The sequence below is a fragment of the Pogona vitticeps genome, chromosome 14, assembly GCF_051106095.1.
Source record: "Pogona vitticeps strain Pit_001003342236 chromosome 14, PviZW2.1, whole genome shotgun sequence".
NCBI lineage: Eukaryota > Metazoa > Chordata > Lepidosauria > Squamata > Agamidae > Pogona > Pogona vitticeps.
Genome location: NC_135796.1, coordinates 17,247,284 through 17,266,064, shown reverse-complemented (window position 1 = coordinate 17,266,064; position 18,781 = coordinate 17,247,284). Strand labels below are relative to the sequence as shown.

At 40.2% G+C, this 18,781-nt stretch overlaps 1 protein-coding gene across 6 annotated transcripts in view; it reads right to left on the bottom strand.

Moving 5' to 3' along the window:
• The window catches only part of MPHOSPH9 (M-phase phosphoprotein 9), a 30,027-nt gene that overhangs the window by 10,736 nt on the left and 510 nt on the right, over positions 1–18,781 (bottom strand). For 3 of the 6 annotated variants that reach the window (XM_072983527.2, XM_072983530.2, XM_072983528.2), the window contains exons 2-12: positions 16,036–16,168; positions 14,971–15,118; positions 13,808–13,897; positions 10,111–10,628; positions 8,981–9,104; positions 8,223–8,316; positions 7,268–7,371; positions 4,506–4,628; positions 3,196–3,638; positions 2,268–2,423; positions 1,120–1,207 (exon numbers count right to left, since the gene is read on the bottom strand). In XM_072983527.2, coding sequence (XP_072839628.2) covers positions 1,120–1,207; positions 2,268–2,423; positions 3,196–3,638; positions 4,506–4,628; positions 7,268–7,371; positions 8,223–8,316; positions 8,981–9,104; positions 10,111–10,628; positions 13,808–13,897; positions 14,971–15,118; positions 16,036–16,139 — 1,992 coding nt within the window. In that variant the 5' untranslated portion in view covers positions 16,140–16,168. Of the gene's footprint in view, positions 1–1,119; positions 1,208–2,267; positions 2,424–3,195; positions 3,639–4,505; positions 4,629–7,267; positions 7,372–8,222; positions 8,317–8,980; positions 9,105–10,110; positions 10,629–12,292; positions 12,332–13,303; positions 13,384–13,807; positions 13,898–14,970; positions 15,119–16,035; positions 16,169–18,781 lie in introns of all 6 variants that reach the window. The other 3 variants (XM_078381759.1, XM_078381758.1, XM_072983531.2) reach the window with 3 other exon arrangements.

Below are 18,781 nucleotides of genomic sequence, written 5' to 3'. Positions count from 1 at the left end.
CCAACTCTGTTTACAAAACCTCCTTCCTCCCAGAGATGTGCACGTCAGCAACACAAAGTGGCAGAAAACAGAAGATGTGTCCATGATGCCCACTCTCCAGGTATTTATTTATTAATTTATTTATTTGATTTATGAACCTCCTGACTTAGTGGAAATCCACTGCCCCAGACAGTGAACGCAAAGGAAATTAAACCCAAACAGCAGTGTCACTCCACAACCATGGTATGAAATAACAATATGAAGAGCAGCAAACAGCAACAAAATCATACGGAGACATCAAATTTAGCTCCAAACTAAATAACCGTCCATTCCTGACTCATAAGGGGAAGCATATTTTTGAAGGGTACTTCATGGAGTTCTGCCTTAACAGGTTTTCTGAAAATAAGGAGGGATGGGGCTTGGGGTATATCAGTGGACGGCTATTTCTCAGGTTCAGGGCCACCACCAAGAAGGTCAGATTCCTGGTGGACATTTGCCTGACCTCTCTCAGTGTGGCCACTCTAAGAAGTAAGGCCTGGGGGGAGGCACGGGTCAAGTGGGCAGCAGTTCTTTGGAAGAGACGGCCTAACAGATACGTAGCTGGCACAAATTGCCATTCTGTGGCCCTTCCTCCAGATCAATAGCCTCAGTGGCTCTTCTACCTGTACATTATGGCAAGGTGTGGTACCACTTCTTTGCCTCCACACAATTTTTCTTCTTCTGTATCAAACCTTTTACATTGTAAGTTCCAGGACAAACTTCTATTATTTAATCTTCTTACGGTACTTCAAAAAAAGTATAGGGGCTTAATAAATAAAATTACTTGCACTTGGAATCCTAGGGCTAAGCTCCACTGCAGTCCCAATTAGAGCAAACATACTGTTTCAGCTGCTGAATGGCGAGTCAATATTTATGCATACTCCGGCGACTCAATGAGTCTGCGCTGGCTGGTATGACCAACTGGATGTTAATGACATCTTATTGCTACATTAGTTCTATTTTATTGGTTATATTGCAAAGGAAAGCTTTTCAGTCAAAGGCACAATATGAAGCAGAGAGATAATAAAACAATGGGCTTCCTCACTTGATACTATTGTTATGTAGTGTAAGTCTGTAATTTGATTCATTACATGCACTTACCAGTTCCATTTCTAGAGTGTTATTTTTATTTTCAAGGGATCGCATACGATTATTAGCTTCATTCAAAGCTGCCTCTAACTGTTCACACCTAAAAATTAAGAAATGCCATGAAAATGCAGTGAAGTGAAAAATTGTCTCTTTTCTCAAAATATTTATCTGAGCTGCCTCACTGGCCTGTAAGCAGCAGTCCACACAACACTGACAAGGTTCTAGAAACCAAGCAAAACATTTCTTGCTTGTAAATGCATTAGTTTTGTTCTGAAAGGCGTATGGTATCCCTTACAATAGCCACAACACAAACGCCCAGCAAAAGATCATGTTCAGAATATACTGGACATCGCAACGTCTTTTTAGAAAGAGTCTGAGCAAATCATCTAAATGGTAGAACTGTGGTTATCCTGATGCATCTCTAAATCATATGCTAGGGTCATGCCCAGTTATAAACTCATTTTGGAGAGGAGTTATTACTTGCATTAATTTTGTACTGGACCAATCCTTGATGATGTCCATGGATCTTTGAACTATATACCTATTTCTTGGAGATTAATGACCTGTCATGGCAGAAAGACTCTGTGTGCCCTTCCAACTGCAGAAAAGATTGACTTTGCAACACTGGAAAGATGCCAACCACCGAGAATCCAGTGGATAGAAGACCTTACAACACTATCAACATACGAAAAAATGTTTTTTTGACATTTGGAAACCTTTCACACAATCCTATGTGTAGATATTCTTGTGTTCTGTTTTGTTCTATTTTTCTTTGCTTCCCTTTTTTCTTTCTATTTTTTCTTTGCTTTTGCAATTTTATAACTTTGTATCGAAACCTACTGTATCTCTGTTTTCGCTACTATTTGTTTTCTACTTTTAAGCAATTAATTTTTTTTAAAGACAGCACAAGCAGGGAAGCTCCCTGCAACCAAGTACAGCAATTCATCAGTAAGTTGTTTTGAAATATGAAAATTTATGCCAAAGCAAATCTGGCCGTGAAAAGGAACAGCTTCTTCAAACAGAACCCATCCCTAATTAACTGTCACATCACGTTTCCACAACCACCTACTGTCACATCATACAGCCATCACTATGTGCCCTACATCTTCAAAACCAAAGCAAAAGGAAAATATGCATAGCATTCCAAATTCAACGATTACCTGTCAACAAGATTTTGATTGATTTTCTTCAAGTCTTCAGAAGGGGATTTATGGCTTGGCTCTAGCTGTTGCTTTAAGCTTTGAATTTCTGAATCATAATAAGCTCGCAGATCAGCAATATGTCGGGCATGTTTTTCTCTCAAATTCTGCCTGATCCTGTTTTTCGACATTAAAAAAAAGTCACAGTGCTGTTGTACCTTAGAAGACAACAACATTTCTGATGCAGAGAATGACCACACTGACACTTGTAGTCCAACAGTGATGGTGAAAACGTCTACTGAAATTTGCTTACACAGAGAGATACCAAAACACCAAAGCACTCAAACACCAAGAGCCAACGAAATAGTCAGCTTGCTCTGAACATGCAAGGTGACTTCCAGGGGAGGTTCTGAACAGTGAAACAGACATCTCTGTTATGCAATTGGTTTAAGTTAGGCCTAGCTAAATCAGGCCGGGGGGGGGGGCTTCTCCCTAATCAGAAAAGCCACTGAAGAGAACTGCAGTCCAAAAATCAAGGAGGATCGTAGCTGACCCCAGAACCGGCCATATCTACTTTGGCCCTCAATCTTCAGTTTGTCTCAAATCCACAGGAACCCAATGTATTCACTTAAAGTATCACTGATAAATCCAGAGAAAAATACTAGACCCAATACAATGGTTTACCATTCGGTATACACACACACACACACACACACACACACACACACACACATACACACACACAATTTCTGATCCTGAGGAAAGAGAACAGCCAACTTAACCAAGCTTCCCAACCTGGTTAGCTGACAGAATATATTTGTAAACCAGTGATTATGTATTTGTGTTATTCAAGGGCAGCCTCATGAAAGGCCAATAGGAAGACATTTTAACAACTGCTTCTATGGATGTTTATCTAAGAGGCAGTGTTTCTGATGCCTGACAGCCTTACTTGGACAGCACCACCGGATCTGCTATGCAAGTGGCTGAGACGCTGTAGTCCGGCAAACTGTTATCCACAGACTGAAGCTGGGAGCCTGCAGCTGAAGACGGAGTGAGTGTTAAGTTGTCTTCCTCCCCCATGTTGAAGAGTTCATGGTTTAGCTGAGAACAACTGCTGGTATTGCTTTCGCTCTGGAAGGCACGACTGTTCCAGGGGTCCGCGTGTAAAGTGGCTGCGCTGGGAGCATCTTTCGGTGACCCGGCAGACGGAGGCGACATGGCTGTGCTCGTGTGGGAAAACGAATCTGTGTCCGAAGGAACGAAAAAGGCAGGGCCCGCCATTGAGTCCGGAGAAAACGAAACCCTTTCAGGGGTAGCGCAGAAACTGTGGGAAGGATGTCCGGGATTTCGCTGCCCTGGTTTCATATGTAGTGTTGGGTCAAGGGTCAGGATCTGCAAAACAAAAATCACGGTGATTAGAACACAAGAAAACCCACGTCCGGCTTTGTGGTGGGGTCTAAAGACAGCCGAGGCGAATGTCATGATGTTACAGCCGCCCTTGGACGAAGGCAAGAGGAAAAAAGGACCCTGTAACAGAGGAACCTGAAGACAGAATCGTGACATCTCAGAGAATCTTCCCTCTCCTATGAGCCAGGCGGAAGGAAGGGGCAACGTTTTCCTTCCACGCATGCCTGTGTGTGTGTTTTTCTCTCCTTTACCACTTCCACCAAAACCAATGGGAGGAGAAACTACAACCGCAAGATCAAGCTGCTGCAGTTTACTGGTCAATTCAGGGTTGTGTTACAGTGTGAGAGAGGGCTTCAGGTTTGCTGGACAACAGCAGTAATACCTTCTCCAGTGGTCTGGGAGGCCTCATGAGCAGATACACTGCCCCAGTGAGAGGAGGGGGCACATCAACCCCCTCACTTGCATCCGGCATGGTTAAGACTCCTCTGCCCAGTAGCTGAATTCATGTCTTTTTCTAAAATTCCTGGCTTTTATACTAGAAGGAGAAGCCACTAGTTGGTTATCAAATAACCGCCTTGTTTGGAAGCAGTACTGACCGCGAAATGCTGTGACGACTGAAATAAACGTTATTTGTTTTGTGTTCCTGATTTTATTCAGAGAACAGGTGAGCAGAGGATGCGCATGGTGATCAGTGCAGTGAATGAAATATTTTGTTCCTTGCAATGATTTACTTCCTTGGCTTGTGTCAGGGGAGAATACCTGTGTTTATAGTCCAGAAAATGCCAGAAAATCCTACATTTGGGGAAGTGCTGAAGGCCAACGCAATAACAAAGCTAAAATGTAGACCATCACCTCAGGAGGGTGAGTTGATTGCGATGGAGAAAAATTCCAGTCTACAAGCTGCATACTTTCCCTTTGTTTCTGATGATAAATATCCTTCAGAGTTGGTGGCTTCATCTCATCCCCAGATGATATCTAAAAATAAAGGAATGGACCACTATTGTTATTAATAAAACATACATTTAAGACAAAGATAGGGGGAAAAATGTCATCTTGCCTCCCAGTGCCCTGGCCTGTAAGCATAAGGACTCCGGAGATGACTAAGACTATATCCCTTTTAAAAAGCAAATGACACTAGGGATAAAGCTACCTGTGTTTGTCGCTTTACACATTAAATGTAGACTGCTGCCCAGCGCATTTTCACCATGACCAAATTTCAAACCATGAGCAATGCGTGCCCATCAGAATAATGCCATATCTCAAGAGTTCTTGGATCAGACTCCTGTTTGCTTTCACAATAGGAGCAGTTCCCCCCACTTTATTTCTACAATTCCTTCTTAAACCAAGTATTTTCAACAGATAAGGTAAATGGATGTTCCTAGCAAATTCTGTCTTAAAATGGTGGAGGCCTGCAGCACATGTATTTCTGCATGGCTTCTGTTTGAAAATAAGCAAGGATGGATCTATGAGCAAGGAGAAAAAGCCAAATTAGATGAGACGCCTTTCACACAGTTCTCAATCGCATAAATGGCTTTGAAAATAACAGATGCAGGCCCTTCAGTCTGGCTCGCCACCTGGAAAGGCTCTGAACCTCTTCCCAGCCCCACTGCAGAGCCAATAAAGACTAAGCCCCATGATTTCACTGCTTACATTTTAAAAGTCATTCACATAATTGTGATTTATCTAGTATGTCACCAATTCTGGACTGAATCGCTTAGCAGTTTCATGCCACCTGTTCAAGCTGCAACATTCAGATCAGAACAAAGTCAACAGCGCATGGGGCACACCAGGATGATTGTGGTGGGGTAAAGGGGGCTATATGTCACATCACATCTGCACACACACATACAAATTTCTATATTTTTGTGAGAAAATTATTTCTCCATATCTGAGAAAGAACTCAGAATGAAAAAAGTGCAACACTCTAGATGGAAACGGCTGCTCTAAAACACAATCAAGAAAAAAAAGCAAGAAAGGAAGGAAAACAAAGCCACAATTTTCTCATTTGCTTTTTCAGGCAATGAAAATGTTATCCAGGATTGGATATGTAGAAACAACAGTACTATAAATCACGGGTGACGAGGCCTTGGAATCGGTTTTGATTTCCTTTTTTAAAAGGCTTTCTGATTTACTATCTGCTGAAGCCAGAATGCAATTATTTGAAGAAACTGTATTTCTTGCTTTCCTCCTTTTTATAATGTATACCCACTTCGTGTTCAGACAGATCTCCGTTTCATGATATTAAACACATCCAGATATCATCCAGCCATTCCTCAGCAGCTGTGCCCATCGGCAGAAACAAACCACAACAGCAAACTTACACAAAATAGTTCTTGAGAGATACTTAACACAAGCGTGGTTGGAGATCAGATATTTGAAATGGAAATCTGGATCATGCCTCATCCTCTGCAATCTTTTCAGCTGGCTCTCTGTCATTTCCATCAAACCTCCTGTGCTTACATACATACAGTGGTACCTTGCAAGACAGGCGTTCCGTTTAATGATGAATCTGCATTATGATGAGGTTTTTGCGATCGCAAAAGCGATCGCAAAACAACATTTTGAATGGGGGAATTTCACTGTGCGATGATCGGTTCCCTGTTTCGGGAACCGATTTTCGCTTCCCAACGATCAAAACAGCTGATCGTCGGGTTTTCAAAATGGCCCCTGGGTGCTCAAAATGGCTCCCCGCTGTGTTTAGGAGCCATTTTTCACTGCACAGGCACCCGAAAATGGCCGCCCCTATGGAGGATCTTCGCTGGACGGTGAGTTCTTAGCCGATTGGAACGCATTAACCAGGTTTTAATGCGTTTCAATGGCTTTTTAATTTTTGCTTTACGTTTTTGTTCTACAGCGATTTCGCTGGAATGAATTAACGTCGTAATGCGAGGCACCACTGTAGTTTGTCACATCTATAGTTTCCCTTCATCACCCTCCCTAATCTCTCTGAACTAGTACACCCACTTCCATTCTTCCACGTTGATGGTTGTACCACCAAGCCTCACTTACAGAGGGCTCTCAGACTCCAAAAAGCCACCTTTACCTCTTAAACTGACTCAAAATCCTTATCTCACACTACGTTTCCCTGGAGGAACGCTTGCTATTTCCAAATCAACCCTCTCCCATTCCATATCTCTGGGGTTCCTCCATCCAACCTTGTTCCTTCTGACATCATGGACAAACTGCCAGGTTGTGAATGCAACAATAGTGGCTAGGCAAAGTATACAGACATTTATTTAAACAGGCAGATTTGCTTATTAGTACTTTAAACTTCCGTGTGGGTTCAAAAGCAGCCCTTGTGGTGGGCACAAAACAAATCCTTAAAAATCAATAACAGATTTTTTTAAAACAATGTCTATATGCAACCTACCTGAATAACTGCCTACCTTTTCAAATGCTTTACAAATGAACAGACTTTAAAAGCTTCCTGCAAAATCAGGTACTCCAATTATACGAGGAAGGGGAAGGTGTAGCAAGTGTTTCAAACCCAGTCTCTCTGTCTGCTTGATATGCCAGTAAAAGCACGGCAACCAAACAGCGAGAGCGACAGAATAGATCAAATGCATCTGTAAGCATCCCGGTTAACTGTCAAAACGCACAAAGACAAAAGATACCTGCTCTGAGGACACTTTTGCTGAGAACATGTTAAATTCATTTTCAAATTTCTCAGGTAATGTGTGGTACATCTCCTTCTCCTCTAGTTTCCAGTATGTCAACCCTAAAGAGTAAAAATATTATCAGATTTGATTTCTGTAGAAAACAATCTACAAAAATCTTCTGTAGAGAAAGACCTGCAAAGCTGTGGAAAAGTACTGTATCATTGTTCTTCTTGATTTTTACATTATTGGGCAAATTCAATATCTTATGGAATACTCATGTGTGAAATATTACACTTCAGAGCTTTAGCAGTAACAGGGTTTGACATGAAAGAAAGCTCAAGGCAGCATATTGGTGTTTTACAATATTTCTGTATGAACTCCATTTGAATAAATCTCCCTTGTATTCTGATTTAAACAGGAACAGCAGATGTAAATTCGGTTATAAATATGAATTTTAAAAAACTGAAGCTGCTTGTGGTAAAAAGTGAGGAGCTTATTACATACATAAATAACTATGTCATAAAAAACAGAGGTAAATTTATTTTCCCTGTATATGGGTCATTCAACTAGACTGTGTTTTAAGCAAAATAAAATGGTTTCCCAGTCTTACTATATAGTGCATCAAAGCTCTGCAACTAGTCTCATCTTAAAGTCTTCGAACAGGTACCACATCTACAAAAGTAATTTAGTGGGAAGTACTTCCCAAGAGAAATAAGTCACACTGAACTTGGTTGGACTTCCAGAACATGTCTACTCAGAATAACACCCACCCCTCTCTGTAATGCTTAAACTCTTTACATATATTTTTGTTTTCCCGGATTGTGCCTTAGCCTTACATTCCGCAAGCTATTTCAATATAAACAGACACAACGAGAAACACACACACAGAATGGCAGCCATGGCAAAAGGTTGCAATTTCACCATACCAACAGTAAAAGCAAAATAGAAAGGTGTTTGTCATTAATTATACCTGAAGTATCATCAGATACTAAAGAATGTTGGCTTCCATTTTGCTCACTGAGGTAAAAAGTGGAAGATGGTGGAAGAGCAGGAGGAGGATTAGTCTGTAATTTCATAGAAAAGGGGAGAAATTTTAGGAAGTGATAATAAAATAAAATATTAACAAATCTTACAGAGCACAGTGCTACAGGCAAATATCTCTATCTCTAGCTGACTATTTAGAATGAAGTCCCACTGAATGGAGTGGTGCTTATTTCCAAATAATTGTGCACAGGATTGCAGCTCAAGGTTATAACATGTAGGACACACTGAGGTCCTCACACGATCGTTTGACCAGGCACAGAACTCCCATTCTGGCTGAGGTCTGAATAAGCTAGTAAATTCCATTCATCCAAGAGGCTCGAATACTTTCAAAGCCTTGAATAGCAGTACCTCAGGCCCTGTGGCAAAGCCCACCGGACAGTGAGAGAGTTTTCAGAACCTGAGTGATAAGGAAGGAGTTGTGTGAGTGTTATCTGTTGTTCAAACATGAGAAAAGTGAAAGATGCTGCTATTCCTTTTCAATCTGCCCCCACCCACCACTCAAATGAACTCTCAGGATCCGAGAAGGACAGGCAGCACAGGCTTATGGGTGCTTACTCAGAAGCAAGCTCACTGAGTTCAATAGGGTTTGCTATGCAGTCCCAATAAAGCAGTCTGTGGAATGAGAAGAGTTACAGAATTTTATTTGCAAACATCAGAGGGGGAGAGTAATTTTACTCCATTTACATTCTCCAGTCTTACTGTTCCCGTTTGTTCTTTTCCTTGCAGGGAAAACATATTTCCTTCCTCCACGTTTGTCCTCTTCAGCTGGTTTTGCTTCAGCTTTTGAGCCCATGATGTTAACGATTTACTACAGGCAGAGGAAAACAAAAACACAGAGGGGAAAAATGTTGCCACAGCACTGCAAATAAAACTTATTTAAAGATATATTTCTTGTTATTTTGTCATAGAAGCTGCATTAGACTGAACTCTATTTGCCCTCTTGTGTTGTTGGGGAGCAGGGAAGGAACTGGGGACATCAAATTGATTTTCCATACTGCAGTTTTCAGCAAGGAAGATTGTCCTAAAAGCAATGGCTTCCACAAGCAAAAAAGAGGACTTCCTGGAATTTGCTTACTGTAAGATCTGCATCAAAATGAATAGAAGATGCTATTTGCTCTTTTAAAACAACAGGGATAGCTTTGATGGCACAGAACAAATTCTTTCTCACCTTAACAACTTTCTTACGAATAAGAGCCAAAGAAACTGAGAGCAAACGTCATTTGCTATGCTTTATGATTGGAGCACAGTTTCAGTCAGCTCTTCTTTTATATGTATAAAGTATGTTCAGATCAAAAGAATAGCCCACTCCATTCTTTCCTGCTCTGTAGAAATGTGTCACATACAGCAAATCACACATCCAACACAAGTACCGTAAAGGGGATGATGGGCTTTACACAGACACAGTCTTTGTACACTAACTATAGGTAGAGAGGCCCAAAGTTGGTGTTTATGGCAGCTCATTCTTCACACAGATTTTTCCATGTAGAATAGCAAAAATGTTGGTGTAGAGAAGAATGCTAATAAAGCAACTGCACACTCGTTACAATGTGTACTTTTACACAAGCACTGTGTGCAAGCAGTGCTTTTATATAGAAAAGCACAACCTGAGAATTTTTCAGAAAAACAGGCAAGATTGAATCCGTGACATCACTTCTGATACCATAAATATATGCCAGAGACCTAGGCAATTTTGTGTGGTTTGTACAGATACAGCTATGTGTGTCAGTAACAGGATCAAGACACAGTAACATACTTAAAAAACATCTTCCTTACACTAAAATTAAGTCTAATTAACCACAAATGTGGTCACTTACCAGTTTTTCCCCCCACACTGACGTTCATTAATCTTTTGTTCAAATTCAACAGGAAAACTGAGGTCATCAGCTACACGTGGGCAGTGTTCTACGGGTGTCTCTGCATGCTCTTGTTTATTTGGAACACTGGCTGTAAGCAAACCCTCTTGTGTTGGTGATGCGTCATCCAGGGGGCCTTGGGCAGGCCCCTCTGTGTTTTCCATGCACATTGGAACGTCCTTCTGTTTGCTGGGACTCAGTTCTGGAGCAGTGTAGGTGCCATACCCACTGCTCGTCGAAACGCTGTTTGCAAAGCACTCCTGGTGCACAGCCGAAGCTTCTGCCTGACTCTCTGGGTTGCTGGGTGTGAGTCCGCTGGCAAAGAGCTCATTTTCCTCCAAGGTTTCAGACTGCAACCCCATTGGACTTTCTAATGAAGGCAAACTCTTCGTCAGATTGACGGGAGAGCTGAGCCTGGCACACGAACACACATTCTGGTTCTGCTGTTTCACCAAGTGTCTGATTTCATTCCGGATGCGCTACAGAGAAGAGACCAAGCCATAGTTTTAAAAACTGGAAGCGTTTCTCATTTTGCACAAAAAGAATCAACTCTCCTGAGCTCTACTGTAACTCCCCTATGACTTTCCCACGGACAAACACAACATGCAGAAATGTGTTATGGAACACAAATGAAGACTCTGAGAACTGTTCCACTGTTGTCATTAAAACTCATTCTTGTGCACATTCTGTGTTGCTTCGCTGAGACCATAAAAGAGATTCTAATCGGGACAGATAAAAATCAATGATTTAATTTTTTTAAATAATCAAAAAAAATCTGATTTAAAAAATGTAAATGGTGATCCAGTGCAATCTTCTAAACAAATACCGGCGGGGGGGGGGGGAGGAGTACCAGTCCAGATATATTTTGGTAAAATAAGACAACCTAAGTAACATCTTACATCTGGCCTATGTAACATCATCCTAGTCCAGAGAGAATCGTCATGTGAAACTGTACTAACAAAAAAAGTTTAGGAGTGTGTTAAGATGTGGAAGTCCACCTTTGTCAATGTGACATTTTAAGCAAATTCAATGGATGAAGTCTGGAGAGGCACCTCTCCTCTAACCACTTCTAATCTTGTCCATCTCACCAGTCATGGCCTTACTTCTACCCCCAATTCATATTCATCTCTACCCTTTTCCCTCCTGAGCTAAGAATCTACCACCTCTTCAAGTCAACGGGCATCCAATGGACCTAGGAAAAGATGCCATCAGCCTTTGGTCGGATTCACTAGTTTCAAGAACTTCCAACCAGCATGGTGCCTACATTAAGGGGACTCTGAACATCTTTCTTTGGAAACTAAGCCCCATCAACTTATGCTCTCGTGTAATTTCTACAGACTAGGAAATAGAAGTCTACACGAAAATTGTAGCTCTGCAGCTCTAAGAACTAAGTTAGCAGCAAGACACCAGTTTCAATATGATGTTCTGTGATCACATTTTCCTCCCTTTGGAAGCCACATTTCTTAAAAACAACAACAACAACCACTTAACCAGTTTAATAAAACTGTTGTCCTGGTGGTATATCATGTTGCTTCTGATTTATGGAGCTCCTAACAGAGATTTTGAGTTATGTGAGATGTTCAGGAAGTGGTTTATTATTGCCCTCTCACACACCCTCACACTCACACACAGAGACTTTCCATGGTTGAAGAGAAATTTGAAGTCTTTGAGTTCTAGTCCAACGCTCTGTACTGCACCACACTGGCTCTCATGCATCTTAAAACTTAGTCAAGCATAAATATAAACATTCAGCATGACTGCAGAAACAGTGACAGTTACGGTATATGTTAGCAGCATTTTTCTACATAACCACAAATGCAGAATTCTTATTTTGCAAAACCCTGGAAATACAGTCTTCAACACCAAGATCAAACAGGACAGTGCTTTTCAGGATTATGCAACAAGGACTTTTATGGTGTGCACAATGACTGCCGAATTTGAAACAGACAATCTTAATTTTCAGAAAGGCCTCTGAAGCACAGACAAGCCTAGAAAGCGTTGATCAGTGAATAATCAGATCAGACCATAACAACAAAGTTATCATAGACATCTACGGATGGAGAAGAAATAAGAGTATGAATGACAAACTTGTGAGACAGAAAAGGAGGAGAGAGGAAACAGGAAGGAAAAAAAAGAACAATACCTCTTTGTTATTTGTTTCAGTTTCAGGAACAGTTGGCTACTATTAGTGGAGAGGACCATCAAGAAAGGGAAGGGAGAAACAGTAACCAAAAGGGTGTAAATATTAAAATGTAAATATATATATATAAATTCTAAATGTATCAAACATCTATTTTACACACAGAAATACACATTATGTTTTGATGCTCCTGTGAAGTAGCGATTTGGAAGAATTTGTTACAGAAAATATTGTTACTATGCTGAGTTAACAATTTTCAACTTTGAAAAAGCAAGTTAGCTGCACAGACATAAAACCGAAATGAGTTCAGTTTCATTTTTTTGCATGGGCCTCGTATCTCAACGTCTGGCAATAAGGAAGGGAAATAACGTTTCCAGCCAGTGTATAGTAGCAGCTGTATAATGTTAAGCTCCCTGTGGGCCAGTATAGAAAAACAGAGCACCATGGCTGAAAACATATAACTATTGCGCCTACACAAGAGGATGATGAGCTGAACACTCACTCTTGAGTAACACCTAGAATACTACCAATCCTAGACAGGGCACTCCTGGTGCTTTATATTTCTGGGAGACTGAGATGTGAATGTTTACTTTTGGATTACAAAGAGTAAAAATAATGATTTTTTTTTAAAAACTACATGTCAGATGTATCAAATAATGACAGCAATATGCATCAGAATAGAATAAATTCAAAACAAAAATACCGTTTCCCCCTGTTTGAAAGAGTTAAGCACTACAGTATTGCGTTACCTTAAAATGAGGATAGTTACTCACCTCTGCTCTAATACACATGCACAGAAAGCACACTACAGAACAGCAAAGACCCATGTGCACATGGGAAACATACCAAGCAATACGATTTTTTGGAAGAAAAGATTTTAAAAGTCATCTACTGCCTCACATACAAAAGCCACAAACACTCACGGCGCACCTAAGAGAAATCATACTCTTCTTTAGCTTAGGAAGCACTACAGTCAAAAGCAAGGGAAGGTATCAAAACTATAGGAGTCCATACTTTGTACAAATATATTCTGGAAATCCAAGATGTAAAATGCTTTTTAAAAATACAGACTGCTGCCCAGGATCCCTCATACGCTAAAAAAAGAAAAGAAAAGAAAAAAACAGAATGTGACACAAGCTTCCAATAAACAAGCTGGCCAACTCTGAGAAACTAAGAAATGTACTGTGACAAACTTTTGAAGATAGTCCCAATTTCAACAGATGAATGAAGCAGTATCTCAAACTGGCCTGGATATGAGCACTTCTACCTGGTCACACGCACACCAGATTTATAACATACGAGGACCACCTCATAAGCATTTTCTTCTGTATACCTACATGCGTTATGCATGGGTGCACAGAGCCTTCTGCCACTGAAGATTCTCCTTCATCTTTCTAACTTCCTAAGAGGAGCTAATGAAGACTCACATCCCAAGCAAATCTCCACACTTTCCTTGAAACACCAGTCTCGCCGTTTTAAGAACCAGTGCAATGTGGTTGTGTAAATCAAAATACTTACATGGATTTGATGATAGAACACTTTTTGCTGGGCAATTATTTGTTCTTGGCATTGCTTCTCCACCAGTCTGAACAACCGCAGCCACCTGGTCTATTAAAATGAAATTATTTCAAAATAAATACAATAGTCTTAATTTTTATACCTCCTCCAGCACAGGAAAGCTTAGTCTCAGACACAGGGAAAGACATCTCCCAAGTTCTATAACAGGCCTAAGTGATAAAACTACCCATTGTCTAAGTTCTGCACAGATGTGAGAAAGCCTCAGTACAGAATGGAAGTTTAAACAAATTTTGAATCCCAAGGAATTGCTGTTGTATTAGTCCATTTAAATCTTCACAGTTGCAGAAACGTCAACACCTGGCTGGCAACATAAAAAGACAACAAACCTGGCTGCTTTGCTTATTTAGTGTATAAAGTGCGTTATGGAACTACAGACAGCTTTGAGCAGAAACAGGCATGCTAGGCTACGCAGTTTTATTTTATTTATTACATTTATAACCCACCCTTCTAACATAAAGCAGATTCAACACAGCATACAGTATTCATATCAGGATAAAAACCAAATAAAACCAAATTTAACCATAAAACAATAAAATCAAGCAAAACAAACCACACTATGAAAACCATTAGCATCAACTAAATGCATTAAAGCAAAACAAAACAATGTGTACATTCAGAAACAACACAACCAGGCAAGTCAAACCTCATATATCATCTAAAACCATGTGTTTTAGGCCCTTCTTAAAATCAGTAAAATTAAAACTCATCACAACTCTGAAGGAAGCGCTTTCCACAGCCTGGGAGTCACACAGGAGAAAGTTCTCCCTTATATGTCTCTGAAACTGGTGGCATTCTGAAGAGAGCCTCTCCTGAATATCTTAACATCCAGACAGGCTCACCATGAGATAAGAAGGTGCCTTTAGAGATATCCAGAGGATGCTACACTGGGGGGGGGGGGGGTGCAACCGTGAGCTGCAAGTGGCCCAGCCCTGTCCTTAGCAAAACCAAACTTATACCACATTTTCAGAACATCACAGTTAAAGTGTAAACTATTATACCAATTTTCAGAATAAATTGATTTCATAAAGTTATATAATTTTATGCCATCATCATCACTAGGAAACTGTTTTTTTTCCAAAAGAGAGAGAGAGACTTCTACATACCTCACAATTCTTCAATATTTCTGAATCACCATTACTCTGAGCATCTTGCATGAAGGAAGTCAGCAGATCAAGCTCACTCGTCATGACTGAACAGCCAGTTTTCCCTGAGAAATTGGAGACGCCATTTGGGTGGCACGAGGGGTTACTCCTGTGGGAATAAAACCATGTGAATTATTTATTAAGTCAAATGTCAAATGAAACCGTCTCCACAGCACTACACTAACACCGCAACTCACTCAGTGACCATTAAGGAGCAAGCCACAGAAAACACACCTGTCCAAAGAGTTAAGAGGGTTCCCAAACCTAAACAAAACTTTTCAAAGCTTGCAAAAATAAATGCCTTATCAATGAAAACGCACATACTGTATTTTCTTTTACTGCTTTATCAAAGGTATACTGGTACAGATTCTTGTTCAATAAAGAAAAATAAGCACCAGTCTCAGAAACATCCATTTAAATTAGGTTTTTGATGCAGCTGTAATACAGTATTTTGGGAGTCACGGAAATAGAATAGTGTCTACTGAGTTTTTGGTTTCAAGCTCATCAAATTTTTCTTTACTGATTATTGCACAATTTACACTACTCTATTTTTCAACTATGTTTCTCCATGTGCCTTTTCTCCATGTACCCTCTTTTCCTAACAAGTAAAAAAAATCTAAAAATATTCAAAGTTTAATTAATGTGAACAATATTTATTATATAATGCATTTTATGCATCAAGCCTTACCCCCACCACTACCTATTTCCACAATATGTAGATACATTTTTGTGAGTTATTCTACAATGACCCATGGAAAAACTACAGTGGGTAGTCTTATAATGCCATTACTGTATGTTTTATTACATTTCACATCCTTTTTTTCCTGGAGGACTGATATATAAATTGTACTTTAACAAACTCAAATAATTTTGGACAAGCATAGGAACAACTTTCTTTTCTAAAATACAGTACAAGCCTTTTTACTCAGTTTTCAAAGCTGAATTTGAGAAAGACTGAAGGCTTGAAAGGCATACAAGACATGCATTAAAAATAAAGAAACACACAACGTAGCCCATCAAGTTTACCTGTTATTACTTAAGTTATACTCAACAGGGTTGTGAGCATTTCTGTTAGCAGTGTTCGTAGAAGCAGCCTCTTGCTCAATTTTCACCAAGCCCACATTTTCCATATCTCATGTTTGCAAAAGCTGGGCTTATCCTTTCAAACAAGAAAAAGACAATATGGCCATATTAAAATAACTCAGATTCATTGTCAGAAACCACAGAATCTGGGCAGTTGTTCTCTCTTTGGGATAATGTCCAGAATCTAACTTCAGAAGCTACAACATATCTTCAGCACTAAATGTGGAATAAAAACAAAGCAGCTGCATGACTGATCCAGATCAACTGCTTCCCAGTTTCAGTATCCGGAGGTCAGCAAAGAATATTTGCTGATTCTTACCAATGAATCCAGCAATATTTCTCTACAGGACAACTGAACAGAGACAGGATGCGTAGTTTGTCCAGAGGCTGCCTCCTACCATTTCACACCACTGGTATACAGACTAAAGCTAATGAGAGCTACAACCCATCAACATCTAGAGGGCCACATAGTCCCCAATTGTGCAATACACCATGCTGGCCCCACAAGCTACATTCTCTTGAACAGGCTACATCTCCTGAACAAATCATCTATTTAAACACATGGCCTAGGCACCATAAAACAACATCAGCCATCATGGACACCCATCATATTCCAGTCAAATACCTTTCTACTGAACTCATTTTATCAGCATATCTGGATCCAACAGAAACAGCACATTACAAAGGGTAAGGAATTCTTTACTGTTACAAACAAACATTGGAAAGCCAGGAATTAACGATATCCTAGCACATTTTGCCTGACCTACTTTCTCCCTTCCACAACCGCTTATTCATGAATTATTTGTACGACATCCTTATTCTCCAAAGCAAAGCCCAAGCACTTACAACACTCTCCTGTAGAACTACAGTACTTAATTTAATCTTTTATTTTCAGCTAAAAATATTGAACAGTATCACCAAACGTAAGATTAGATAAAAAGATTAAACTGTAAGACCAACAAAAGCATTATACATATTCAGGAAAAGCAATGTATACTGAGGAAGATATTTTAATATTATCATAGAATGATAACTCATCAAGAAAAAGTAACTGTGTTGTTATTATCCCAATAAAGTCTCGAAGCAAAGTTTGCTCTTTTTTCAACCCTTCACATATCAAGCATTGTGCTATTCTTCTTTCCTGTATTTTACTGTATACCTCTTGCCATACAGCAATGGATTATAGCTATTATGTAACCATTTCTACACAGACTTTCTCTCCATAAATACTTGAATTGGTTTATATAAAAAAAGGAAATTAAAAGTATTAAAGACAAAAACAATTATTTACTTAATTTATTACTTTATTCTTATTTTCCTTCTATAAGACAAGCTTCTTAAAGCTAAACCTACAAATAAAATACGGAGAGGACAGTAACAAACACATGCATCTCAGCTATATGTGACACATAAGAAGAGATGTCCAACCCGCAGAATACAACTGACACAGACACAGGTGTAATTATAAAATAAACAAGCGATACTCTGAAAGGCTCTTTAAAAGAAAAAAAGAAAAAGCATGACTATCTACATATGAAACCTCTCTGCTGACCAAACAAAGGATCTGGATCTATCAAATCAATACTCCAATCATCAGAGATCTACCTATGGAACAAATTAAGCCTTCCAGGTTCAGAATCTGGTGGAGTGCCACGTAACAAGTTAGCTCTAGCATTTAAGAACCTGGCAAATCAGTATTGGCTATATAAATGGGAGTTGGACCATCTGCCTTGTGGAACTAGAGGTTTGGAGCTCAGCTCCCCAGTGGGCATCCTGAGAGAGAAGCCAACCTGTGTGGCCTTGAGCAAGCGGCCCAGTCCCACAGCGCTCCTAGAAGAAAACACTGGTAAATCACTTCTGAGTACTCTACAACTTCATACTCTGAAAACCCTGAGCAAGGTTAAAATCCACTTGGTAGCCAGCAACTAATTAATCAGGGATGAGGAATCAACCCTTGGCCCTCCTCCTATTGTGGATATCAACTTCCACAAATCTTTGACCACAAGCCGTGGTGGCCTCTGGGGAGCAAACATCCAAAACATCTGGAGGGGCTGAGGCCAGAACTCAGATGAGATACAATGTAGGAAGCCATCCAGTAGATCTGAGAGCCCTTGATGTTGCTGGACCGCAACTCCCATCATCCCCCTCCAGACTGATGGGGCACTACAATCCAAGGTATCTGGAGGGCCAAAGGCTCCCCAGCCATGATTTACAATATACTGTACTGTAATGGAAAGTTAACACGAAAACATTGGACAGAACCGTTTCTTTAAGGCACATGAACAGCCTATAATATATTCATCATCCCAAGGCAGCCTCGAAGCCTCTTTTTTCAACCCCTGCTATCTCAAAGCGTTGGCGCGATTCCTTTCATTTCCCTGTAGCTCCTTTCAATTCCCTATAGCTTTTCTCCCATATAGCGACAGATTTACTGCTATTGCGTATCTCTAAGGACCTCGACTTTCTCTACATAAACAAAATAACAATAAAATAGAAGGGAATTAAAGGCGTTGAAGACAAACATTTCTATCGGACGACTTTAAAACAACAGCCAAGCGCTTGCTGACGAGAGCGGGCTGTACTTTCAGGCAGCGGATAAGTGAATCAGCGGATAAGGCGGGCCCCACCCTATACCTCGTCTACTACCTCCACTTTTGCATTGCCAACAACCCTGCAAGGGAGACTAAAG